Source organism: Littorina saxatilis, linkage group LG13 (assembly GCF_037325665.1).
Source record: "Littorina saxatilis isolate snail1 linkage group LG13, US_GU_Lsax_2.0, whole genome shotgun sequence".
Taxonomy (NCBI): Eukaryota; Metazoa; Mollusca; class Gastropoda; order Littorinimorpha; family Littorinidae; genus Littorina; species Littorina saxatilis.
Window position 1 is genome coordinate 40,910,095 of NC_090257.1, and position 27,475 is coordinate 40,937,569.

General features: G+C 44.4%; 2 protein-coding genes across 2 annotated transcripts in view; both read right to left on the reverse strand.

Annotated features, from left to right (window-relative positions):
• Positions 1-15,976, reverse strand: part of LOC138945752 (5'-nucleotidase domain-containing protein 2-like) — a 38,196-nt gene extending 22,220 nt beyond the window's left edge. The window contains exons 1-8 of the mRNA XM_070317251.1: positions 15,827-15,976; positions 12,345-12,520; positions 11,598-11,728; positions 10,704-10,794; positions 10,044-10,112; positions 8,759-8,815; positions 2,763-2,823; positions 1,347-1,449 (exon numbers count right to left, since the gene is read on the reverse strand). Coding sequence (XP_070173352.1) covers positions 1,347-1,449; positions 2,763-2,823; positions 8,759-8,815; positions 10,044-10,112; positions 10,704-10,794; positions 11,598-11,728; positions 12,345-12,520; positions 15,827-15,974 — 836 coding nt within the window. The 5' untranslated portion in view covers positions 15,975-15,976. The remainder of the gene's footprint in view (positions 1-1,346; positions 1,450-2,762; positions 2,824-8,758; positions 8,816-10,043; positions 10,113-10,703; positions 10,795-11,597; positions 11,729-12,344; positions 12,521-15,826) is intronic.
• Positions 15,977-17,276: 1,300 nt separating this feature from the next.
• Positions 17,277-27,228, reverse strand: LOC138945753 (uncharacterized). Its single transcript, XM_070317252.1, has 2 exons — positions 27,059-27,228; positions 17,277-21,870 (listed from the first exon to the last, which is right to left on the reverse strand). The coding sequence occupies exon 2, from the start codon at positions 21,132-21,134 to the stop codon at positions 17,316-17,318; it is 3,819 nt and encodes a 1,272-aa protein (XP_070173353.1). The 5' UTR covers positions 21,135-21,870; positions 27,059-27,228; the 3' UTR covers positions 17,277-17,315.
• Positions 27,229-27,475: the final 247 nt, after the last annotated feature.

Genomic DNA, 27,475 nt, shown 5'->3' on the forward strand with positions numbered 1-27,475 from the left:
AAACGGGGGTACATTTTCGTCATTTACAATAATAATGCAAACTTTTATAGCGCTATTCTAGAAAAATGTCTACTCTTAGCGCTTTACAATACATACATCGACAAGCATACTATACACGCACAGGCAAAGAAACCGACCAAACATAACCAACAAACTATACATGCACAGGCAAAGAAAGCGACCAAACATACAATACACGCACAGGCAAGATAACGACCAAACATAAACAAACATACTATGACCAAGTATTTACAGAGGTTATGGACACAGAATCTGAGGGTCCTGAAAAAGAGGGAACCTTAAAACGGGGGGTCTTAAAAAGGGAGGTTCTGCTGTACGCTGAAACCCTCTTATATAAGAATACACCCTTTTAAGGTGTTTTCTTAGACTTAGTCCATGACGTCTGCAAATGTACCTCCATTTTAAGATTCTCTCTCTTTCAAGACCTACGTCATTTTTTGTCGGGGCGAATCCAAAATGGGTTTTCCGAGGCAACCTTAATCAACACCTCTGCTTGAATTTCAGGACAAAACATCACACCTGCACTCGGCAAATCCAAGTCTGGTGCAATAACGTCATATTTGAATCAAACATATGTCAATCAATTGCAAACAGAAAATCACAACTTTAAACTCTTTACTGCCAGTAACTATTTGTATACAAAGCATTTTATCTATATTTACCTGAATTGACAACTTACAATGTGCCGTTGATGTATAAATAAATATACCAGACACGCACACATTGTTTGTTTGTTGTTGTTCTTCTTTTTTGTTTATTGAACGATTTGTTGCCAATTAGGCCAAAAAGAAAAATATGTCTGTTTTCGGTAACATCGCCGAAAAAAACAGGGTCGGTCGGTCGGTCAGTTTTTTTAATTTTATTGTTTTATTTTTTTTACCTTTTTCTTACGTTTTGTAAACGTCTTTTTCCGTGGTTTTTTTCCCCGGCGTCATTGGCCGCCATGTTTATTTCGCGTGACGACGGAAACGGGAGGTAAGTCTCTTCGATTGTAAAGTCTCATCGACCGATTTTAATTACCTCCTTTTTTTTCCTTTTTTTTTCTTTTTTTGTGTGCGAAAAGCGAAAAAAAACTTTAGGGTCGGCGCTTAAAAATAGGGTTGGTCGGGTTACCGGAAACAGACATATTTTTCTTTTTGGCCTTAAAGCAAGTTACTCAGGATGTCAGCTGACGTCCTACAGGCAATGACAGGGTCAAGGAGAGGAAGGGGCACGAGGGGGAGGTATACCATATATGATAATTAAGCTGTTAACTAGCATACAAGAATGGTGCCAAATGATTAAAATTATGAATTCTCAAAATGCAATTTTCCACTCAGACTTACATGAAAGGGAAGCCACTGTTGCTGATGAGGAAGAGTTTCTTCCCTTCTGACTGTAGTCTGGTCAGCAGCCCTTTAGTCTCCTCAACTTTCTCCACATATATGTCTGTCAGCGATACAATTCTATCATAAAATTGCAAGTAAGGTATATCTCTGAACTTTCTCCTGATACATGTCTGTCAGCGATACAATTCTATCATGAAATTGCAAGTAAGGTATATCTGTGAACTTTCTCCAGATATATGTCTGTCAGCGATACAATTCTATCATAAAATTGCAAGTAAGGTATATCTCTGAACTTTCTCCAGATATATGTCTGTCAGCGATACAATTCTATCATGAAATTGCAAGTAAGGTATATCTGTGAACTTTCTCCAGATATATGTCTGTCAGCGATACAATTCTATCATAAAATTGCAAGTAAGGTATATCTCTGAACTTTCTCCTGATACATGTCTGTCAGCGATACAATTCTATCATGAAATTGCAAGTAAGGTATATCTGTGAACTTTCTCCAGATATATGTCTGTCAGCGATACAATTCTATCATAAAATTGCAAGTAAGGTATATCTCTGAACTTTCTCCAGATATATGTCTGTCAGCGATACAATTCTATCATAAAATTGCAAGTAAGGTATATCTCTGAACTTTCTCCAGATATATGTCTGTCAGCGATACAATTCTATCATAAAATTGCAAGTAAGGTATATCTCTGAACTTTCTCCAGATATATGTCTGTCAGCGATACAATTCTATCATTAAATTGCAAGTAAGGTATATCTGTGAACTTTCTCCAGATATATGTCTGTCAGCAATACAATTCTATCACACAGTCAGTCAAAACCTGCTTTGGCAACCACCTCTCGGTAACCACCCCCTGCCCATTACGACTACCCAAAATGCTCTCCAAGGAATTTTTCCCCATATCATTCACTTTTCTCTAGCAACCACCTACCTTTAACAACCACTTTCGAAAATATGAAAATATAAGACTCTATCATTAGTGCATGTCCCTATATAATTGGCCACTGCTCCCACTGCCGGTGTCACGATCGAACTGAAACCTCTGCTGAACAATACTTCTCATTGCGGTCAATGCGCATGCGCCAATCTTGGACTTAAAAAATGCGACCCTTAGGGTTAGGGTTAGGATTAGGGTTAGGATTAGGGTAAGGGTAAGGGTTAGGGTTAGGTTGTTCACGACCTGATTAATCTCCCCATGTTAGCGCATGCACATTGACCGCAATGAGAAGGATTGTTCAGGCAGAGTTTTCAGTTCGTGACACCGGTGTTCAATTTCAACATATCACCTCACCCCCTCCTGTGCCAAGGCTTAGGTAGGCCAAACTGGTCCTAAGAGGCTTTTACACTCCAACCATTCAAGTCAGATGCAGACGAGACACAGTCGAGCAACTTACCCAGACTTTCCATGATCTTTTGATGAAGGACCCCAGACTTGTGTACGCCCTGCACTGCATTCTGCAACATCAGCAAACTTTGGCTGAGAACGTCACCAATACAGTTGTGTTAACAATGTGAACCAAGGCCATACAGTGGTACCTGTGATAAAAGGACACCCTTGGGTCCAGCTGAAAGTGTCCCTACATGGCAGGTGGCCTGTCATGACAGGTACATTTTGGTGAGGATAGTAGACATGGGGACAACAGAAAATGTCCTTAATAGACGGTGTTCCGAAATAACTCTGTCGCGTGAATACTCTTGCTTTTATTGAGGCAAACTTTCCCACGTGACATCATAGCCCAGTCACTAGCGAGGGGTGTGTCTGAAACACGTGGACAAGGAGCACATGTAGAAAGTTTGCCTCACTAAAAGCAAGGGTATTCACTCTTTCACAACTCATACAAACCGGACAGAGTTATTGCCAAAGTTGGTCTATTGGAGACATGCCCTGTCATTGGAGACATGCCCTGTCATTGGAGACATGCCCTGTCATTGGAGACATGCCCTGTCATTGGAGACATGCCCTGTCATTGGAGACATGCCCTGTCATTGGAGACATGCCCTGTCATTGGAGACATGCCCTGTCATTGGAGACATGCCCTGTCATTGGAGACATGCCCTGTCATTGGAGACATGCCCTGTCATTGATTGGAGACATGCCCTGTCATTGGAGACATGCCCTGTCATTGGAGACATGCCCTGTCATTGATTGGAGACATGCCCTGTCATTGGAGACATGACCTGTCATTGGAGACATGCCCTGTCATTGGAGACATGCCCTGTCATTGGAGACATGCCCTGTCATTGGAGACATGCCCTGTCATTGGAGACATGCCCTGTCATTGGAGACATGCCCTGTCATTGATTGGAGACATGCCCTGTCATTGGAGACATGCCCTGTCATTGGAGACATGCCCTGTCATTGATTGGAGACATGCCCTGTCATTGATTGGAGACATGCCCTGTCATTGGAGACATGCCCTGTCATTGGAGACATGTCCTGTCATTGGAGACATGCCCTGTCATTGGAGGACATGCCCTGTCATTGGAGACATGCCCTGTCATTGGAGAAATGCCCTGTCATTGGAGACATGCCCTGTCATTGGAGACATGCCCTGTCATTGGAGACATGCCCTGTCATTGGAGACATGCCCTGTCATTGGAGACATGCCCTGTCATTGGAGACATGCCCTGTCATTGGAGACATGCCCTGTCATTGATTGGAGACATGCCCTGTCATTGGAGACATGCCCTGTCATTGGAGACATGCCCTGTCATAGGAGACATGCCCTGTCATAGGAGACATGCCCTGTCATTGGAGACATGCCCTGCTGTCATTGGAGACATGCCCCGTCATTGGAGACATGCCCTGTCATTGGAGACATGCCGTGTCATTGGAGACATGCCCCGTCATTGGAGACATGCCCTGCTGTCATTGGAGACATGCCCTGTCATTGGAGACATGCCCCGTCATTGGAGACATGCCCTGTCATTGGAGACATGCCCTGTCATTGGAGACATGCCCCGTCATTGGAGACATGCCCCGTCATTGGAGACATGCCCTGTCATTGGAGACATGCCCTGTCATTGGAGACATGCCCTGTCATTGGAGACATGCCCTGTCATTAGAGACATGCCCCGTCATTGGAGACATGCCCTGTCATTGGAGACATGCCCTGTCATTGGAGACATGCCCTGCTGTCATTGGAGACATGCCCTGTCATTGGAGACATGCCCTGTCATTGGAGACATGCCCCGTCATTGGAGACATGCCCTGTCATTGGAGACATGCCCTGTCATTGGAGACATGCCCTGCTGTCATTGGAGACATGCCCTGTCATTGGAGACATGCCCTGTCATTGGAGACATGCCCCGTCATTGGAGACATGCCCTGTCATTGGAGACATGCCCTGCTGTCATTGGAGACATGCCCTGTCATTGGAGACATGCCCTGTCATTGGAGACATGCCCTGTCATTGGAGACATGCCCTGCTGTCATTGGAGACATGCCCTGTCATTGGAGACATGCCCTGTCATTGGAGACATGCCCTGCTGTCATTGGAGACATGCCCTGTCATTGGAGACATGCCCTGCTGTCATTGGAGACATGCCCTGCTGTCATTGGAGACATGCCCTGTCATTGGAGACATGCCCTGTCATTGGAGACATGCCCCGTCATTGGAGACATGCCCTGTCATTGGAGACATGCCCTGTCATTGGAGACATGCCCTGCTGTCATTGGAGACATGCCCTGTCATTGGAGACATGCCCTGCTGTCATTGGAGACATGCCCTGTCATTGGAGACATGCCCTGCTGTCATTGGAGACATGCCCTGCTGTCATTGGAGACATGCCCTGTCATTGGAGACATGCCGTGTCATTGGAGACATGCCCCGTCATTGGAGACATGCCATGTCATTGGAGACATGCCGTGTCATTGGAGACATGCCCTGCTGTCATTGGAGACATGCCCTGTCATTGGAGACATGCCCTGTCATTGGAGACATGCCCTGTCATTGGAGACATGCCCTGCTGTCATTGGAGACATGCCCTGTCATTGGAGACATGCCCTGTCATTGGAGACATGCCCTGTCATTGGAGACATGCCCTGTCATTGGAGACATGCCCTGCTGTCATTGGAGACATGCCCTGCTGTCATTGGAGACATGCCCTGTCATTGGAGACATGCCCTGTCATTGGAGACATGCCCTGTCATTGGAGACATGCCCTGTCATTGGAGACATGCCCTGCTGTCATTGGAGACATGCCCTGTCATTGGAGACATGCCCTGCTGTCATTGGAGACATGCCCTGTCATTGGAGACATGCCCTGTCATTGGAGACATGCCCTGTCATTGGAGACATGCCCTGCTGTCACTGGAGACATGCCCTGCTGTCATTGGAGACATGCCCTGCTGTCATTGGAGACATGCCCTGTCATTGGAGACATGCCCTGTCATTGGAGACATGCCCTGTCATTGGAGACATGCCCCGTCATTGGAGACATGCCCTGTCATTGGAGACATGCCCCGTCATTGGAGACATGCCCTGTCATTGGAGACATGCCCCGTCGTTGGAGACATGCCCTGTCATTGGAGACATGCCCTGTCATTGGAGACATGCCCTGTCATTGGAGACATGCCCTGTCATTGGAGACATGCCCTGCTGTCATTGGAGACATGCCCTGTCATTGGAGACATGCCCTGTTATTGGAGACATGCCCTGTCATTGGAGACATGCCCTGTCATAGGAGACATGCCCTGTCATTGGAGACATGCCCTGTCATTGGAGACATGCCCTGTCATTGGAGACATGCCCTGTCATTGGAGACATGCCCTGTCATTGGAGACATGCCCTGTCATTGATTGGAGACATGCCCTGTCATTGGAGACATGCCCTGTCATTGGAGACATGCCCTGTCATAGGAGACATGCCCTGTCATAGGAGACATGCCCTGTCATTGGAGACATGCCCTGTCATTGGAGACATGCCCTGTCATTGGAGACATGCCCTGTCATTGGAGACATGCCCTGTCATTGGAGACATGCCCTGCTGTCATTGGAGACATGCCCTGCTGTCATTGGAGACATGCCCTGTCATTGGAGACATGCCCTGTCATTGGAGACATGCCTTGTCATTGGAGACATGCCCTGTCATTGGAGACATGCCCTGCTGTCATTGGAGACATGCCCTGTCATTGGAGACATGCCCTGTCATTGGAGACATGCCCTGTCATTGGAGACATGCCCTGCTGTCATTGGAGACATGCCCTGCTGTCATTGGAGACATGCCCTGTCATTGGAGACATGCCCTGTCATTGGAGACATGCCCTGTCATTGGAGACATGCCCTGTCATTGGAGACATGCCCTGTCATTGGAGACATGCCCTGTCATTGGAGACATGCCCTGCTGTCATTGGAGACATGCCCTGTCATTGGAGACATGCCCTGTCATTGGAGACATGCCCTGCTGTCATTGGAGACATGCCCTGCTGTCATTGGAGACATGCCCTGTCATTGGAGACATGCCGTGTCATTGGAGACATGCCCTGTCATTGGAGACCTGTCATTGGAGACATGCCCTGTCATTGGAGACCTGTCATTGGAGACATGCCCTGCTGTCATTGGAGACATGCCCTGCTGTCATTGGAGACATGCCCTGCTGTCATTGGAGACATGCCCTGTCATTGGAGACATGCCCTGCTGTCATTGGAGACATGCCCTGTCATTGGAGACATGCCCTGTCATTGGAGACATGCCCTGCTGTCATTGGAGACATGCCCTGTCATTGGAGACATGCCCTGCTGTCATTGGAGACATGCCCTGCTGTCATTGGAGACATGCCCTGTCATTGGAGACATGCCCTGTCATTGGAGACATGCCCTGCTGTCATTGGAGACATGCCCTGCTGTCATTGGAGACATGCCCTGTCATTGGAGACATGCCCTGTCATTGGAGACATGCCGTGTCATTGGAGACATGCCCTGTCATTGGAGACCTGTCATTGGAGACATGCCCTGTCATTGGAGACCTGTCATTGGAGACATGCCCTGTCATTGGAGACATGCCCTGTCATTGGAGACATGCCCTGCTGTCATTGGAGACATGCCCTGTCATTGGAGACATGCCCTGTTATTGGAGACATGCCCTGTCATTGGAGACATGCCCTGTCATAGGAGACATGCCCTGTCATTGGAGACATGCCCTGTCATTGGAGACATGCCCCGTCATTGGAGACATGCCCCGTCATTGGAGACATGCCCTGTCATTGGAGACATGCCCTGTCATTGGAGACATGCCCCGTCATTGGAGACATGCCCTGTCATTGGAGACATGCCCTGTCATTGGAGACATGCCCTGTCATTGGAGACATGCCCCGTCATTGGAGACATGCCCTGTCATTGGAGACATGCCCTGTCATTGGAGACATGCCCCGTCATTGGAGACATGCCCTGCTGTCATTGGAGACATGCCCCGTCTTTGGAGACATGCCCTGTCATTGGAGACATGCCCCGTCATTGGAGACATGCCCTGTCATAGGAGACATGCCCTGTCATTGGAGACATGCCCTGTCATTGGAGACATGCCCCGTCATTGGAGACATGCCCCGTCTTTGGAGACATGCCCTGTCATTGGAGACATGCCCTGTCATTGGAGACATGCCCTGTCATTGGAGACATGCCCTGTCATTGGAGACATGCCCTGTCATTGGAGACATGCCCTGTCATTGGAGACATGCCCTGTCATTGGAGACATGCCCTGTCATTGGAGCGGCCTCACATTGCAGGCACCACAGTATAAATGCACTGCTGTGTGTAGCTAGGAAGCAAGGTAAGTTTCACTCCACTGAATGAGTCCAAACAGAAAGCAAATAGAGATACCCTAAATCACTACAGGTTTGCACTCAGAGCTAGACACCTGTTAACAAGTAACCTAAATCACATGAAAATTTAGCCTATATTGTAAGGGTTGTGGTGGAGTTGCTTTTTCTTGCAAACATTGAGAAAAGCTACACGTGACGCCTCCACACGTGGTCACTCGATCTGTGCACTGAGGGTCGCGATCACATCCACAATGCCGATTGTCAGCTCCGATGTGCTTGCTTTCGAACAAAAAGAGCGTTATATCGAGCGGACAGTGCAGAGAGCACAGGCCCGAGCTAATCCTCACTGGGATGTTAGTCGTTTGCATGATTTTACTGGCACAGAACGTCGCCACAAGCAAAGAGATGTATGCAGTTCGCTGGTGATTGGCCTACAATATCACATGTAGCTTGACTTAGTGTTTCCATGAAAAAGCAAGGGGAACAAAGGGAAATCACTCTTCTACCCCCCAAAAAAGCTGATTATAAGTTATTTCTGAACATTGTCGATTTAAGCTTAAAGGCATAGCCACACGCACTCATGACAAAAATGTACACAATCACATTCACATATGGAGCGATTAAAAACTCACCCGGATGTCAAAAAAGACGTACTCTGGATCATATACAATGTTGTTTTGGTTGAAATACTGGAAGAAAAAAGATGATGATTTATTAATTACAATCCCAAACTGAACAAAAACTATAAAAAGAAAAGCAGCTTTTCATCACAGATTTACACAAGGTGTCATAAACACAATCAGTATTATTTAGAGCAGAAAACTACAACACAATTATTTTGCAGCAATATTAGTCCAATTAATGTATTCAAGATTCAATCACAAATGATTTGGATACATTGTATATAACAAATTGGAGCTGAAAGACTAAAAAAAAAATAAAATAAAAAATCCCAACAAAAACAAACAATAATAATAACAGTGGTTATGAGTGAATTAAGCCATTTAAAAACAAGTCGCGTAAGGCGAAAATACAATATTTAGTCAAGTAGCTGTCGAACTCACAGAATGAAACTGAATGCAATGCCATTTTACTCGTAGCATCGTCAGGCCACCGCTCATGGCAAAGGCAGTGAAATTGACAAGAAGAGCGGGGTAGTAGTTGCGCTAAGAAGGATAGCACGCTTTTCTGTACCTCTCTTTGTTTTAACTTTCTGAGCGTGTTTTTAATCCAAACATATCATATCTATATGTTTTTGGAATCAGGAACCGACAAGGAATAAGATGAAAGTGTTTTTAAATTGATTTGGACAATTTAATTTTGAGAATAATTTTTATATATTTAATTTTCAGAGCTTGTTTTTAATCCGAATATAACATATTTATATGTTTTTGGAATCAGCAAATGATGGAGAATAAGATAAACGTAAATTTGGATCGTTTTATAAATTTTTATTTTTTTTTACAATTTTCAGATTTTTAATGACCAAAGTCATTAATTAATTTTTAAGCCACCAAGCTGAAATGCAATACCGAAGTCCGGGCTTCGTCGAAGATTACTTGACCAAAATTTGAACCAATTTGGTTGAAAAATGAGGGCGTGACAGTGCCGCCTCAACTTTCACGAAAAGCCGGATATGACGTCATCAAAGACATGTATCAAAAAAATGAAAAAAACGTATGGGGATTTCATACCCAGGAACTCTCATGTCAAATTTCATAAAGATCGGTCCAGTAGTTTAGTCTGAATCGCTCTACACACACACACACACGCACGCACACACACACGCACATACACCACGACCCTCGTTTCGATTCCCCCTCGATGTTAAAATATTTAGTCAAAACTTGACTAAATATAAAAACCAGAATGAGATCCCTCATTTCACGACAAGATTACATCCATGAAAATACAAACCTCTGTGATATCCGATATCAAGGAAATTTCGGGAATAGCAAACAGGTCGATCATTTGATGCATTGGTCCCTGCAACAACAAAATCCCCGAGTTAAACACTTGTCAGGTCCGGTGATGCACACAACTATTGCGGTGATGTGTAATACGCTGACTTGAATTTTTAGCGAAAGAAAGAGGAAATTCATCAAGATATTAAGATATATATATCCATTACAGTAAAATCTGACTTTCTTCATGCACATCTGCATAATTTTGCAAAGTCTACTTAAATTTACCAAAGATTTCACAGCCCACAAAAGGTGATGCCTTGAGTTGGAAGGCACATTCCTTCTCGTGAAAACACATGGCTCACCATCGCAGATTTTGCCAGGCTTTTGCATGAGAGGAGACCATCTTTCCACTTCGTTGCAAAAAAAAAACCCACCCTGATTGCTTGCTGTGGCGAGTTGGCATTTTGTGATGAATTAATTATGAATTTTAATCAGTTAAAAATTCCAAATGTGCACAGAAAGCACCCATGCAAGCTGTTAAATGTTGGTATGTGACCAAGTATCCCACACCTGAGATGATGAGCCAAACGGTTTTCATGAGAAGGGGTATGCCTTTAATCTGAAATCTGTCAGCAAGCTGTTAGACAGAGAATTATCAAGAGATACTAACTGTGCCATAGAAGGAGTTCATGTAGTCCAGAGAGATGTGCGTTCCTCCGTACAGCTCATGCACTTCATCATCCGACACAGGCTGGTGTCCTCTGGAACGACAAAAATACTGACACTGCACACATTTAACATTTTACTGTGCCTTCTCAATCCTATGGAGCAGCAACACTAGAAACAAGCCTCAGCTGGGCTATACTGTCTGTGGAACCCCTCTTTTAACCCTTAGGCTGGTTGTCGCCACATATGTCACGCTACTTTACGTATACTGTCACCTGGTTGTTACGACATACGTCGCGCTAATGGCTCAGTCTGTTTGGTCGGTTCCGATTACCTCCCATGGATGCGAAAACCTATGACCGTTTTTCTTTATTTTTCTCTCTGTTAATTCACCAGTGGCTATGTATCATGTGTTACAGAACTGTAAGGGTTAAACTTCCCTTTTTTCTCTCCAGATGTTCTGTTCATAATGCCTGTACATTTACCTCTCTATGTCCTAAAAGGTGGGAGGGGGTTCCAATATACACAGTGAAATTGTCCTGTGCTTTCAAGTGTGTGATTGTAAAGGATATTTGTGACAAACTCTGCAGTGCAGATACTCTGAATATTTTATGCTGGGATGTCCCATTGGACAAGTGTTTTTAAGCTTTCTTTTTTGTGCGCATACACACAATAAAGATCCTATTAGCTCAAAGGAAAAGTCTAACGGCTAGGAACATACAAAATAGAATTGGTAGTGCGATTCCGTTGCTGCACAGGGAATTCTTCAAGGACAAGAAGATACACCAAACAACAAATTATACCCCCCCCCCCCCCCAAAAAAAAAAAAAATGAACACAGGAAAAAATCATGATCAAAGAACAAAATCAAGAGGGGCTAAATTCTTGTTTTTCCTCACCTATAGACGGTGCCAAGCTGGATGTTGTGGAAGGAGTCGATCTTGAGCAGCAGTCCTTTCTGCGTGTCGAAATGAAGACCTCGCACCGCATGGTTAGGGTCGTACTTAAAGTCCATGATCTCCGCTGGGTACTGCAATAAATGAAGGGTGGTACTAAGCATGATAACGGCAACGATTACAGTGAAATCCCCAAGTTAAGAGTTCATCCTTTTCAAGACCTAGTTTTTTTTCAGATTTTCTGTTTATAACCGTAATAACCTCTGTAACTTTACAAATTAAATCTATTTCAATTTTAAAACTCCCTTCTTTTTAAACAATCTGATTTTCTGTTTATAACCGTAATAACCTCTGTAACTTTACAAATTAAATCTATTTCAACTTTAAAACTCCCTTCTTTTTAAACAATCTGAATTTTTCCGATTGTTGAAGGCCTTAGAAGGGGACTTCCACTGAACTGCTGGAACCAATTTCCCATAAACATCCTTTTTTCCACAAGATTTGTTAAGGCCTTGATGAAAGGGGTGCACCACTGTATTTAATACAACATCACTGCCACTAAATCATGACATACAGTGGAGACCCCCTTTTAAGACCCCCCAATTCAAGACTTCCTCCCTTTTAAGACCCTGTTTTCTTAGACATTCTATTCATAACCTGTGAAAATGTACCCCCATTTTAAGACTCCCTCCTTTCTAAGACCTGGTTTTGTCAGAGTTGTGGGGGTCCTATAAGGGGGTTCCACTGTACCTTGACATTGTTGATGAGCGCCTTCTTGCCCAGGTCGAAGAGCAGCTCGTGCAGTGCTGATGTGTACGTCGCCAGTGTGTAGTCATAGTCAAAGCCGATGACATCGATGTGGGACAAGGACATCTCATTGTTGGCGTAGATCGCTTCTGGATTAAGGTCGGGCGCAGACGGGGATTCTTCAAAAGTGCAATTTGGAACCAGGTTCAAATCCAACTTGCAATACGTGAAGTTTTCATTACAAAACTTTTGCTTGATCACTGCTTCACAAAATACATAGTCAAACCTGTCCTGGCGACCATAATAATAATGATGATAATAATTTAACATTTATACAGCGCTGCCCTCCACAGCTCAAAGGGTTTTACAAGGTCAAATGAAAAACAAACATGATATATATACAATTTGCATTACTTATGTCTAACATAAAAATGGAAAATATTCATCAACTCTTGGTAATAAACATCTGCCCAAAGAATTTCCGACAAGCTTTTCTCCCTTTATGTAATTCATCTTTCTATAACCCGACTACAAGAACCACATTTGGTTGGTCTTGGGTGGTCGTTACATACAGCTAACAAGTTCAACTGTATACATAATTACCTTCTTTACAACAGGAAATGGAAAACAGCTAGTAGTTTACAGACAACTGATGGAAATTAAAAAGGACAAACTTTGAACAAACTAGAACAGAGGAGAAAGCACATTTACACCAAGGTGCCAGGACATGACAGTTCTAACTCACATTGATCACTTTATTAGGCACACCAACAAAAAGAAAAAAGTTTCTTTCCTATGATAAAGGAGCTGGTTCCACTATCAAATACTGCAGCATCGATTTTCATCAGAATGCTAGCGATTCGTAGTTAATACTTTTATCACTGAAGCTTTACACAAATGTGACTATCGTGCCATTTAATTTTAAATCAATGTGATGTAATGTTAAATCCTTTCAGTTTTGCACTCAGCTTAGGCTTAGCTAAAGTCTGATAACGTAAGCATGATTCTTCTAGTTTTAGATCTATAGATATATATATCTATATGTGCACGTCCTAGATACTGGGAAATACTATGGGTTGTCAACTTTGAATGACTGTCACAATATCTCTGAGCAATGGATGACAAAGGGGATGCTTTGATGTCAAAGGGGATGGATTTGACTTACTGTAACAACCAAGTTTGGGTTTCCAAACATTGCTGTGGGTTTTAAACGATTTAATTTTTAGCCAAAATGCCCCCAAAACAGCACCTAAAACTGGGACAAAAATACACCAGTCTGTGTTGCAGCTGTACATAATGGAGAATAAAGCTCTGTGAATTTTATTGTGATGTTTATGGGTCAGCTGAAGGATTATTCTCGACATACACACTCAAGAATTACATCTATTTTTCTTCTTCTGGGAGTTTGATCGGCAAAGAAAACACGTAATCGTGGGTTACCGTCGTTTCCGGTTTCAACTTCATCAAAAAATGCGATCTGCTGAACAAAGGAAACCTCAAAGTTATTCAAAGTCATTATTTATTTATTTCAACAACATTTAGGTTTTCAAAACACAGCACTACGGTAGGAAACAAATTTATTTCAGCTTATAATCGCGCTTGAATGTACCCCACCCTTGTTTCGTTTCCATCTGTAATGCACGAAAGCATGGCCACAGCAGACGACAAATCCCGCATTGCCTATCACACACGCGTTGTGAGATCGCGGGAACACCGTGGAAAGTTCCATTCATGACGTTTGACCCGGTCATGTGAATAGACAATGAGAATTTATCCACCCAATCGTATTCGTTTCCGGTTTTTGAGACGTAACTCACGACAGACCACGCTGTATCTTCACTGTTTGAGACCTGTAAAATCTTTTTTGACAATTGTAGCATATATTCATCGACGAATTTTGCGATATTTTGCTGATTAAAGCTTGATCTGGTGCAAAGTTTGAGCAGCACATGTGTTCTCATGATCGGCGCCATTATGAAATTTTCGATTCTTCTGCAACGCACGATCGACAATCGATTAATTCTCTCATTTAGGATTGTCGCTTATGGAAACTTGAAAATTTCAAACTTTCATGTATGCATAGTTATTTATCTATGTAGTCCACATGCAATAATCAAGTTTTAGTTCTTTTCTTTGGAAATAAAAGACATTACAAACTATGGTTTCCATGTAACTCACGACAGTATTATCTCTATACACATAAACCCAGTGAGCACAGATCGAAAACTTTTTGCTCACTTAAATCTTTCTATCATGTATTAAAACCCAAAAGGGTGCCCAAAAGGCTAGTTGCTACATTTGACCTACAAGAAAAACTTTTGCACCTGGAAATTGCGTGGGTTACGGTTTCCACTTTCTACTTCGATCTAGTTAACTTATGGAAACTTGTAATTTCAAACTTTCATGTTTGCATATTTATTTATCAATGTTGTCCACATGCCACATGCAATAACTGAGCTAAAGTTCTTTCCTGTGGGATATTGAAGCCTAAAGTGGAAACCATGTAACCCACGACATAGAGCGTACTGCATGTGTCTAATTGTCATTTCTAAAGAAACCCCGATATGAAAGGTCCTCTCTTTGACAGAAAAAGATACAGGCATGTCTTTTGCACTTAAAAAAGAGTATTTCACTCAATTCAGTCCTACTTTTTTTCCTGGTGTCCATGTCCCATAGTTGTGACCCAGTATCTAGGATGTGCACATATATATTATAGATTTCATTGTCTACCAACAAAGCCTAGCTTCTGCAGTCTATGCTAGCTACAGTAAGTAATGATTTCACAAATCGATCAAGACTGCCAGTGCATGCATGGATCTCCTAAATAATTAACTTTAGCACCAAGTTAAGGAGATGCATGGTTTGCATTACTGAATTAAACCAAAGGTTTGTGACTGGAATTGTTTTGCACCTTGAATAATTTCATAGTCAACCTCAGTTGAAGCCTCACATCCTAGATCTATAACCGGGCCGGCCCTCCCCCTTTCCAAAGCCCCCTCCCCCCCCCCCCCTAAACCCTACCCCCTCGAACCTACCCCCCCCCCCCCCCCCCCCCCCCCCCCTTTACCCTGAACTATGAAACTGGTCATACAGACAGCTATATTATACCACTTCCAAGTTCCAGTGCACTGAAACCCTCCGGCATTCTTTGCACATCAGAACCATCAAAAAATGATGGCGGATGTTCCAAACTTCCATACAAGAACAAGAAACGTTTAGCAAAACTCGCAGCCTTTCTCTTGGCCTTCCCGAAATGAACGCTGGTCGAGTTTTTTTTAATGCAAACCTGCAGAATACTGTAAGTCTGCATCTTCATAATGTTGTTAATTGCCTTTTTGCAAACAACAATAGTTCGCATAGGAAATGCATTCATAGTAACATGATGTGATCGTCTGGACGATCACGTTCTCAGAGTGTGCTCTAGACTACTGTTATTGGCCTGTGGACTGTGGTGTAAACTCGATATGTTTGAACGAAAATCTTACCTGCCGAGGCCCTTTTTTTGTCATTGTACAACCCAAGAAGCTCTGATCTGGATGTCACATACTGTGCACGACCAAAAGACAACCATGGTTTGGAGAAAGTCTGCATAGCAACATTGCTGCATCGCAAAAAGAGGCATGTACACGCCATGTTTGTTGCCAGACGTGTGAAGGACGTAAAGGGAGGCAATCGAAACGTTTATGCGTTGCGGGATGGTACAGGCGCACAACAGTGAAACAGGTTTATACAAGCTCATTTACCTGACCGTTTTCCCGTGCTTTTTCTTAGCTATTTGTTGCTGTTGTTGTTGGTGGTGGTGATCGCGATGGTGTGTGTGCAGAGACAAAACAAGACAAAATATTTATTATTGAGGGTAATAGACAAGCAAGAATATATCACCCAGCCCTCCCCCCGAGCAAACCGCTTTACACATTATTACTGTACGTACAGATAAAAAGATGGAGAGTACTTCACAAGATGTTGATTAAATTATCAAAAGGATCAGTCACGATTGTTTTCGAGATTGTGTCCCTTACCCCATCGCAATTAATGAACCGTATCAAGTCAGTTTTACTCATGGTTGAACTTTCTGAGAGAGAGAGACACACACACACATACACACACGCACACAACCACAACCACACACACACGTCAGTGACACGCGCGCACACATGCGCAGTCACACCGACGCGGGTGCACACAAAACAGGGCCGGACCCAGGGGGGGGGGGGGGGGGGGGTCCAGGGGTTCCGGAACCCCACCCATGGAAAAACTGAGCATGTACCTTGCTTTGAGTGGTTTTTTTTTACTAGTTTTAGCACCAAAACAATGCTGCTCTTAACCCTCAAAACAAGGCTCAGAATGCACCAGATTGCCCAGATTTTAACTGTTTTTCAACAATTTTCCGGGGGAGCATGCCCCCGGACCCCCCTAGTTCGCTTCGCCACTTCGCTGATTTGCCCCCCCAAAAAAGGAGGAACCCCCCCCTTACAACTCATTTGGTCCGGCCCTGCAAAAGACAGACAGATATAGGCCGCTACGTATACAGACAGGCCGGCAGACACGCACACACACACACACACATACACTGACACGCATGCACGCGCACACACAGCCCACACCCACAGAAACTAAACAGTTAGACCCTGCACAAAAGCGGATACCAAGCAAACAAGCCACAGAGGCGAACACCCGCACACTGTGACACTGAAAGAAAAACTGAATTGACGGGAGACGGACAGTGAGACAGACACACTGAGTCACACAGTCAAACGGTGCGGTACATGTATAATCAAAAGTTGAAAACAGTCACTCAGTGTATCACTCGGTTCATCGATTTATTTCCAAAGAACACAGCATCAGTCAGTATTTCATTTTGTCAGAGTGCATGCGCACATAAGTTGTGTGTGTGTGTGTGTGTGTGTGTGTGTGTCTGTGTGAATGTGAATGTGAATGTATATATATGTGTGTGTGTCTGTGTGTGTGTGTTTCTTAAAAGGGGGGTTCCACTGTTGAAGCACCGTTAACATGGACGATTCGAACATGCCGTACAAGCGACAGCCTCAGAGCAAACTCCTTTCCGCACTCTGAGCAACGCTTGCTGGAAGCGCCATCCAGTGGTGTAGTCATCGCCAGCCCTGACCTGCGCCAGGGACGCCTTTTTCTGGCGCTTAAAACTCTCAATCTCATCTTTTGGCTGCTGCCAACAGAACCGCGGTTCAGCTTCAGTGACCGAGCAGTTCTGACACTGCATTTTCGTCGAGAATGATTGGACTCTTGGACAAAAGGAGTAGCAGAACTGTGAGCCATGTCTTGTCCGAGATCTGTGCTATCGGCTTTGCTGTTTTCTTCGGCGTCCTGTGGTCTTTGTGAAGTTAAGACAGAGACGTGCGAATCACCATCAGTGCCACAAGCATTGGTTTCTGTCTCAAGTCCTTCACACTGCAAACTATCTTCAGCGTTTTCGAGTGGTGTTGGTGCTTTATTAGACACAAGGCAGTGAGAACCGGTCTGATCATGATCACTATCTGCTGGGGGTATTACGTCATACGGAGAATCCACGGTGGTGTCGGTTAACGAAGCCGTATCCCGAACCTCTTGAGCCTGATTAGCAACGTGGTTACCGCCTTCACGACTGCTGCATGCAGTCTCCAAGTCTTGTGCATCGTCGCTGTGACGACTTACTTCCTCTTCTGCGTCATCTTCATTCATTGTGATCATGGTGACGTCACCGTCTTGCCCTGGTGATCTCACTTCCGGTACATCGCTAGTTTCCGCTTCAGACTGAGAGGTGAGATCTACAGGACGCGGCTCACAACTTGTAGCGGGATTACACCCATCCTGCGATATCTGAGCTGAAATGTTTGTCTTGGAAGATGCAAAGCAACCACTATTGACTCTGCTCTCTGAATCACCCAAAACCTCCTCATCATCCTCTCCCCCCTCCTCCTCCGTCGCTAAAGATTGTTCGTGGCCATTACCAGCAGGTTCATCTTCAAACTCACAGTCCTGATCATCATGCTTTTGTTCCAAAGCTACCGGGTTATCAATGGCAACATCTAATTCAGCCGCACCTTGGGTTTCCAAACTAATGGGCGCATTTTCAAAGGGAATACTCGATTGTTCGGCAGGTGGAGAATCAAGAGCCATGGGTTCACTTGTATTTCCAGCAAAACCGTTGGAATCTGCAGCAAGCGGAGAATCTAAGGCTATAGGCTCGCGCTCATTGTCAAACGAAGCAGGCAAGTCACCATTTCCGTCAGAAGCGTTAACAGAGAGAGGGCTTGGCGAGCCTGCAGACGACACTGTAACAGACTCCCTCAAGGGTGACGTGGCACGCTCCACGTGGAACGATTCCATTGGTCCAAAGCGGGCTGTCTCTGGTAGCGGGCATGTGGCGCCACCTGTCAGATGGTTGTTCGCGTGACTTGCCAGTTCTACGAGTCTAGCCGTGCGGAAGAAGCAAAGAGAACAGGCGTAGGGCTTCAAAGAAAACTCGTCAAAATCTGACACAAGTTTAGCATAACGTCCTGATGACGGTGGATGTGACAGTACCCTTGGGTTGTAGAATTCAGCGTACATCTGTTGAGCGAAGAGTTGGTTTTCTGCAGAGTGGACACCGGGTGAATGTGAATACTCTGGGGTTTGGATCTGAGAAGTTCTGTTCGCTGCTGAATCGGGTACTGGTAGGGCTTGAGCAGATTCTGCTACAAACGGTTTCATTTTTGAAAGCTCACGCCCTTGTAGCCTGGGTCTGACAATTTCATCCTCTTCCGTCTCACTGGGACGTCTGCCAAGAGAACGGCATCTGAAGTCCAGGTTTAAGTCGTGGCTGAATCTCGTTCTTAGTCCATGTGCTTCAAGTAAATGTTGGATGAGGTGAATCCTGCTTCTAAAATGTTGGTCGCATAGAACACAAACTTCTAAACGTTCACTGTATCTTCTACAATTACTCAACTGTGGAGTAGGGGAATCAGATCTGAACTGGTATGTTCTTGAGGAAGGATTTCTTTCGTATTGAAAAGGCTCAGGTTCCACTGAAGAGTCAGGGCTTTGGGGTTCTTCCTTTATGGAAAGGGTTCTGCAGCTAAATTGATGTCCAGCCTGAGAACTTACATGATGCTCTATGCTTTGATCACTGGGAGAGGTATCAACATTTCTTGCAGATTTTGTCATTCTCTCTAATTGCCTAAGATTATGGGCCGACGTGTGTAAAAAATGGCAAGAGTCTTGGATGTTTGATGTGTCACTGGACATCCTCTTGAGCTCACGTGTTCTTGTGAGGTCTTCAGCGATTTCAGATTCACCATTTTTGTTTTGTAGACTGTCCACGTCAGTGTTATTCTTGTCTTTCAGTTCATCTGCATCTCTCAATTGTTTTCTTTCATCTGCACCAGGTGTCCTTCTGCAATCTGATTTGGAAGGCTGAGGATCGTCTTCTTCGAGCGGAGGCTCTTCAGTATCATTTTCAATGATCACCATGGGTTCTGGAGAACTTTCCGAACTTAGAACCATGTGCACAAGAGGCGTTGAAGTCGGTTCATGGTTGGAATCATCATCAGGTCTTCTATGAGTCGTTTCAGATACAGTGCTTTCCACAAGAGGGATGTGCGGCAAGACCATGCTCATTTTTTTCCTCGCCACAGGCTTGTTCTGATCCGGATTACATCGAGAGCCTGAAACGGAACCGGTTTCAGCTTGGTTTGTAATGGTCCTCCTCAGTTTCTCAATGGTTTCCTGGCGTGCTGAACCAAGCTTCTCTGCATTTCGTTGACCAGTAGGACGCTTTGCTTGGGAACTTTGGAGATGTTCTGAGTGAGCGGACTTGAGAGAAGTGTGCTCTTTGGTCTGGTTCTCGGCAGGATTGATGCAGGATTGTCTGTGAGCCTGGAGCTCGTCTATAGAAGACACTACGACACCGCAGTAGTTACACCCCAGTCTGGTCACAGTAGCCTCAAACTGTGAAGACCTCCTGCCTACATGGGATGCGTCAGATTTTTCAGGGGACTGCAGACGGTTCCTGCTGACTTCTTCTTCTGCCGGGTGTGTTAGAAGGTGGCGAGCGAGCACCTCAGAGTCACTGCAGACAAAGGGACACACGTGGCAGAAGAGCTTGACTGGAGACAGCACGGCATGGGAAAGCGCCGGAAAGTCCTGCTGCAGCTGGGGACGCAGACCGGGGTGATGCCGCAGGAGGTCAGGCTGGTGGATGTCAGGCGTCGCAGCAGTAGCGGGGAAAGCCACGACTCCCCTGGCCAGGGCTAGAGGGTTCACCAACGCTGCTGCTGCCTCCCCTACGCACAGTCCGGTGGGTAGAATGCTGGCCGCCATGTCTCCATGTGCCTGCCGCATGTGGTTCTCCAGGTTGCCCGTGGTCTTGAAGGGCATGTTGCACAGCGGGCAGTGCTGGGGCGCGATCCCGTGCTTCCTCAGGTGGCGGTTGAGGTCCGACTTGTAGCTGGTCTTGTACACGCAGAACCGACACCGGTACTTCTTGGGCAGCAGCTTGGAGTTGAGCTCCTCCTCTGTGTGCGAGATGGTGTAGGTGGCGTACTCCGTCACCTCTCGTCGCCTGTGACCTCTGCCCCGCGGTGGTAAAAACATGACGTCATCGTTCATGGGGTCCACGACCATTTCCGGCCGTCCTCGCTCCGTGAGGAAATTCACGGGGTGTGACGTCAGGTTAAGAGGCTGTGACGTCACGTCTGACATGGAAGTGTTATCACTAGGCGATCTTCTCGATAGTCTGCCGCCGGAGTCGAAAAAGAAGGACTCTGCTTCACTGTCGATTGGTTCTCGTTTCATGGCCATGATGAGTGAGTGTGATAGGGTGACGCTGTAGTGCCCCTTTCACGGCAATCTTCTCTGCATTGACGGAGTCGTCCACCTGCCTCAAGTTGAGCGTGAGCTATTTACGGTAGTTCAACGTTTTTGGTTGGCGGTAGACAGCACACCCGTGAGATGTGGAGAGATGTTTCTCTGTACCGATAGTGATAGTTTTGCTGACAGTAAACTTTTAAGTCACGATAGATGGAGTCGCCTCCGCGCAAGTGTGCTTAGGAGAGAAGCTAATTTTCCAGGTAGCTGTCGTAAAAATGACGTAAGGTATAGTCGGAGAAGAACGCTGCCTCAGAGAAACAACCCCGGGCATATAATGCCGTCAGCCCTGATCGGCAGATCATCTACCAGAAGGAAACTGGGATAACGAGAAAACCAGGAGAGCTGAAGACGGAGGTACTAGGCCATTGGCGCTCTCCAGACAACCATGGTACCACGCATCTACACATCAAATGATATTGTCATATCACAGTCGCCTCTGCGCATAAAGGCTTTGATTAAACAGTAAGTTCCTTCAATAGCTGACGTAGCCATGACAAAAGAGTTGTCCATATATATACGGGTTTGGTAAGAAGCTTAAGAAAGTGTCGATTCTACGCGGGACCAAAATAAAGGTGAAATAAGGTTTCAGGCTTGATCGTAGCATGGCTGGTATCGTCCCTAGTGTTCATCACAGGTATGTCGCTCCCATTTCTGCTTCAAATGACATCTGGAAAAAACAAAAAACCCAGAGAGGTTACTTAAAATTGTCACGAAACAAATTACATAGAGTTTGCGACCTGTTTTCAGCGGCGCTGTGTGTGTGTGTGTGTGTGTGTGTGTGTGTGTGTTTGCGTGTGTGTGTATGTGTGTGTGTGTGTGTGTGTGACTGAATGTGTGTGTCTGCGTGCATGCGCGCGCTCGCTCGCCGTGCCGACACTGGCTCAGTAAATCCAAGTCTAAAATCGTCTGGAATTGAATGTCTGATTGTAACAAAGTTGTCGGCCTCTATCTGGGCTTCTCTGTTGTAACTTCTTCTGTGTGCCGCTGCACGAAACTCTACCACTCACTAAACCTGTGATCTTCCGTCCAAACTTCTCCGCAAATCCCTGATAAAGAAAACCCAGCTCTGCCCCCACCCCCACCCCCTCACCCAGCCGTTACAAACAAAAATGGACTCGCCCAGATCCGGAAAACTTGAAACCCGCGGGGAAGCAGTGTGGTACGCACATCCTAACCAACCTCTTGACAAAGGCTCAGCCTTTTGTGGACTCTCCCAGCTTAAGTACTCTAAATATATACGGTAAAGCTGACTTAAGCTTTCATCCTGAGCTTGCCACAGGCGGTCGCCACAGGCACTCACGGCTTACAATTTATTTTAGTAAAGAAAAGACCTGTACTGACTATCGATTTAAAGACTGGAAGAATAAAAGAAAGAAAAATAGAATAAGAAGAACAAATATTTCGTCAAGAAAGAAAGAAAGAACAGTTAAACAAAGTAAGGAGCAACTACAGAGATTGCTGTCCTTCCGTGGTACCTGCTTTCACGACCACCTCTCAGTAACGGCTATCTGCCAATTATGACCACCAAGAAGGGTCCCTACTGACAAGACTTTCCCCCGATATAATTCACCTTTCCATAGCGAGCACCTTTCTATAACGACAGCTTTTGGTTTGTCCTCTTGGTGGTCGTTTTAGACAGGTTCGACTGTACCAGGCTGTGATGAACGGACACCCTGTGCCGGGACCACCCCAAAGTGTCCCTATTGTGCAGGTGGACTGTCATGACAGGTACATTTTGGCAAAACTACGAGGTAAAGAACAACAGAAGGTGTCCTCTCGTCGGAGGGACCGACAACGGCATGGAAGAGAACATCTGTACCAGTGTCAAGTGTATCTCTATGTGGAGAGAACATCTGTACCAGTGTCAAGTGTATCTCTATATGGAGAGAAATCGATGATACAGCGTCATGCAGCCATCGACAGTCGGAATAACAACATTTTGAGACTAGTGATACAGCTTCAACCAGCCATGGACAGTCAGAATAACATTCTGAGACAAGCTCCTTGTGTATACAATGGTTACCGAGACGTTCCTTGAAATGAATAGGGCTCGAAGCCCGCCTTTTAATGATATACGACACCGATACGTACACAGCCTGGCGGTCAACTTACGATTACTTTTCTCCTTCTGATATGATGAAGTCACCGAGACAAAACTTCATACTCGAAATTCTTTGTCACTTGTTCGACAGACATATATATATATATATGCATGCAGAAGAAGTGACAGAACTTTAACGTGACGCTTTTCGGCCATTGTTTAGCTTTTGACGTCAGAGATTTCCCTTCGAAAGAGAGGATAACAAAAAAAGACGTCTTATGTTTTTAAATGTTTTTTTTTTATTTTTTATTTTTTTTTTTAGAAAATCGAGTTTAACTGCAAATTAGTCTTAAAATGGAGGTGCATTAAATTTTGCAGATGTAATATCTAGAGAAACCAGGGCCTTAAATAAAAAAAACAAGTCGCGTAAGGCGAAAATACAATATTTAGTCAAGTAGCTGTCGAACTCACAGAATGAAACTGAACGCAATGCCATTTTTCAGCAAGACCGTATACTCGTAGCATCGTCAGTCCACCGCTCATGGCAAAGGCAGTGAAATTGACAAGAAGAGCGGGGTAGTAGTTGCGCTAAGAAGGATAGCACGCTTTTCTGTATCTCTCTTTGTTTTAACTTTCTGAGCGTGTTTTTAATCCAAACATATCATATCTATATGTTTTTGGAAGCAGGAACCGACAAGGAATAAGATGAAAGTGTTTTTAAATTGATTTCGACAATTTAATTTTGATAATAATTTTTATATATATTTAATTTTCAGAGCTTGTTTTTAATCCGAATATAACATATTTATATGTTTTTGGAATCAGCAAATGATGGAGAATAAGATGAACGTAAATTTGAATCGTTTTATAAAATTTTTTTTTTTTTTTACAATTTTTAGATTTTTAATGACCAAAGTCATTAATTAAACTTTAAGCCACCAAGCTGAAATGCAATACCGAAGTCCGGGCTTCGTCGAAGATTACTTGACCAAAATTTCAACCAATTTGGTTGAAAAATGAGAGCGTGACAGTGCCGCCTCAACTTTCACGAAAAGCCGGAAATGACGTCATCAAAGACATTTATCAAACAAGTCGCGTAAGGCGAAAATACAACTTTTAGTCAAGTAGCTGTCGAACTCACAGAATGAAACTGAACGCAATGCCATTTTTCAGCAAGACCGTATACTCGTAGCATCGTCAGTCCACCGCTCATGGCAAAGGCAGTGAAATTGACAAGAAGAGCGGGGTAGTAGTTGCGCTAAGAAAGATAGCACGCTTTTCTGTACCTCTCTTTGTTTTAACTTTCTGAGCGTGTTTTTAATCCAAACATATCATATCGATATGTTTTTGGAATCAGGAACCGACAAGGAATAAGATGAAAGTGTTTTTAAATTGATTTGGAAAATTTAATTTTGATAATAATTTTTATATATTTAATTTTCAGAGCTTGTTTTTAATCCAAACATAACATATTTATATGTTTTTGGAATCAGAAAATGATGGAGAATAAGATGAACGTAAATTTGGATCGTTTTATAAATTGTTATTTTTTTTTTACAATTTTCAGATTTTTAATGACCAAAGTCATTAATTAATTTTTAAGCCACCAAGCTGAAATGCAATACCGAAGTCCGGGCTTCGTCGAAGATTACTTGACCAAAATTTCAACCAATTTCGTTGAAAAATGAGGGCGTGACAGTGCCGCCTCAACTTTCACGAAAAGCCGGATATGACGTCATCAAAGACATTTATCAAAAAAATGAAAAAAACGTTCGGGGATTTCATACCCAGGAACTCTCATGTCAAATTTCATAAAGATCGGTCCAGTAGTTTAGTCTGAATCGCTCTACACACACACACAGACAGACACACACACACACACACACACACACACGCACATACACCACGACGCTCGTCTCGATTCCCCCCTCTACGTTAAAACATTTAGTCAAAACTTGACTAAATGTAAACAAGTCGCGTAAGGCGAAAATACAACATTTAGTCAAGTAGCTGTCGAACTCACAGAATGAAACTGAACGCAATGCCATTTTTCAGCAAGACCGTATACTCGTAGCATCGTCAGTCCACCGCTCATGGCAAAGGCAGTGAAATTGACAAGAAGAGCGGGGTAGTAGTGGCGCTAAGAAGGATAGCACGCTTTTCTGTACCTCTCTTTGTTTTAACTTTCTGAGCGTGTTTTTAATCCAAACATATCATATCTATATGTTTTTGGAATCAGGAACCGACAAGGAATAAGATGAAAGTGTTTTTAAATTGATTTAGAAAATTTAATTTTGATAATAATTGTTATATATTTAATTTTCAGAGCTTGTTTTTAATCCAAATATAACATATTTATATGTTTTTGGAATCAGCAAATGATGGAGAATAAGTAAATTTGGATAGTTTTATAAAAAAAATGGTGTTTTTTTTACAATTTTCAGATTTTTAATGACCAAAGTCATTAATTAAATTTTAAGCCACCAAGCTGAAATGCAATACCGAAGTCCGGGCTTCGTCGAACATTACTTGACCAAAATTTCAACCAATTTGGTTAAAAAATGAGGGCGTGACAGTGCCGCCTCAACTTTCACGAAAAGCCGGATATGACGTCATCAAAGACATTTATCAAAAAAATGAAAAAAACGTATGGGGATATCATACCCAGGAACTCTCATGTCAAATTTCATAAAGATCGGTCCAGTAGTTTGGTCTGAATCGCTCTACACGCACGCACGCACACACACACACACACACACACACACACACACACATACACCACGACCCTCGTCTCGATTCCCCCCTCTATGTTAAAACATTTAGTCATAACTTGACTAAATGTAAAAAGGGGGGGGGGGGGGGGGTCTACTGTACCGACCCTTTCCATTCTCAAGTGTTCTTAGCTTAGCAGGCTTAGCTGGATTATTGTCAGGTCATGTGATTGTGAACATTGCATTGAGATATATAAGCTTTGCCACTAGAACATTTCTGGAAATTCAGACGGCATTGTGTGTTTCCTGTTTGTCGTTCCCAGAATAGAAATAGGTTGATCGAATCAAAATAAATCTGTCTGAAAATGTGTGTGTGTGTGTTTGTCTGTGAACTTTATTTTAGAAGGATGGAGGTTTAAGGCCACACCTTTTCTTACAACCTGTCCTTACAGAGTGGGGATGGGAATAGGGAGGGGGGGCGAGAATAAACCGGGGGGGGGGGGGGGGGGGGAAGAAGCAGTGAAGGGGGCGAGGAGAGAAAGCGTGAGTCCTGATGGCAACTGAGTGGAATGGCAAGACATAAATCATGTGAGCTTCTCGGTTCAGTTTCGTGCGCGAGTGTGTGTGTGCGTGTGTAGTGTGTGTGATTGTGCGTGTGTCTGTGCATGTGTGTCTGTGTGTGTGTGTGCGTGCGTGTGTGTGTGTGTGTGCATGCTTGTGTGAGCGTGCGTCTGTGCATGTGTGTGTGTGTGCGAGTGTGTGCGTGCATGCTTGTGTGTGCGTACGTCTGTGCGTGTGTGTGTGTGTCAGTGTAGTGCGCGCGTGTGTCAGTCAGTGTGTCACGTGACGGTCACAGGCTGCAAGCACCGAACCAAAAAAGACAGAGGGAGACAGACCCGCTTTTCCATGCCGAGACGATCGACAACTTGAAAATCACCAAAAAACACATAAACAGAGCCTGCACAGGAGAGTCAGTTTGTAACAGTACTCAGTGAAACTTAAAACCACAGTCACAAAGACACTGTCATTCGACCATCATTTCATCGATTGTGAACAAAAATCAAACAGCAATCGCAAAATCATCAAAAAAGCAAAGTGCTTACCCATTTTCTTCAGTACAAAATGCAGCACGTCTGCGACAGTGTCGGTTCTAACTCGCACAATCATACCGCCCCAAAAGCAACATATGCTGGCATTTTACTGTGGCTGCTTTCTCGTCTGCTTGCCAGTGCTTTTTGGTGACGGTTTGGCAAAGGCGACCTACTTTGCCTGGCCTGGCTTAGGCGGGCTTCGATCGACTTTGCTCAAAAGCCAGCTTAGTGTGCAGACGGACAGAGAAACTTGGACTTGGAATGGGACTCAGGGCTAGGCTCGGCTTGAAGGGGGGAAAAATCAATGCCGGGCAAAATTGTGAAATGTTGTGCTCTCACTTTTCGCCGTTCTCTGTCTCTGTATGACTAACTCTGTCCGTCTGTCCGTCTGTCAGTCTGTCTGCCTCTCTGTCTGTATTTCAGTTTTGT

What these genes read in the sequence shown, in the direction of transcription:
- LOC138945753 (XM_070317252.1), bottom strand. Translation starts at nt 21,134, where the DNA reads ATGGCCATGAAACGAGAACCAATCGACAGTGAAGCAGAGTCCTTCTTT.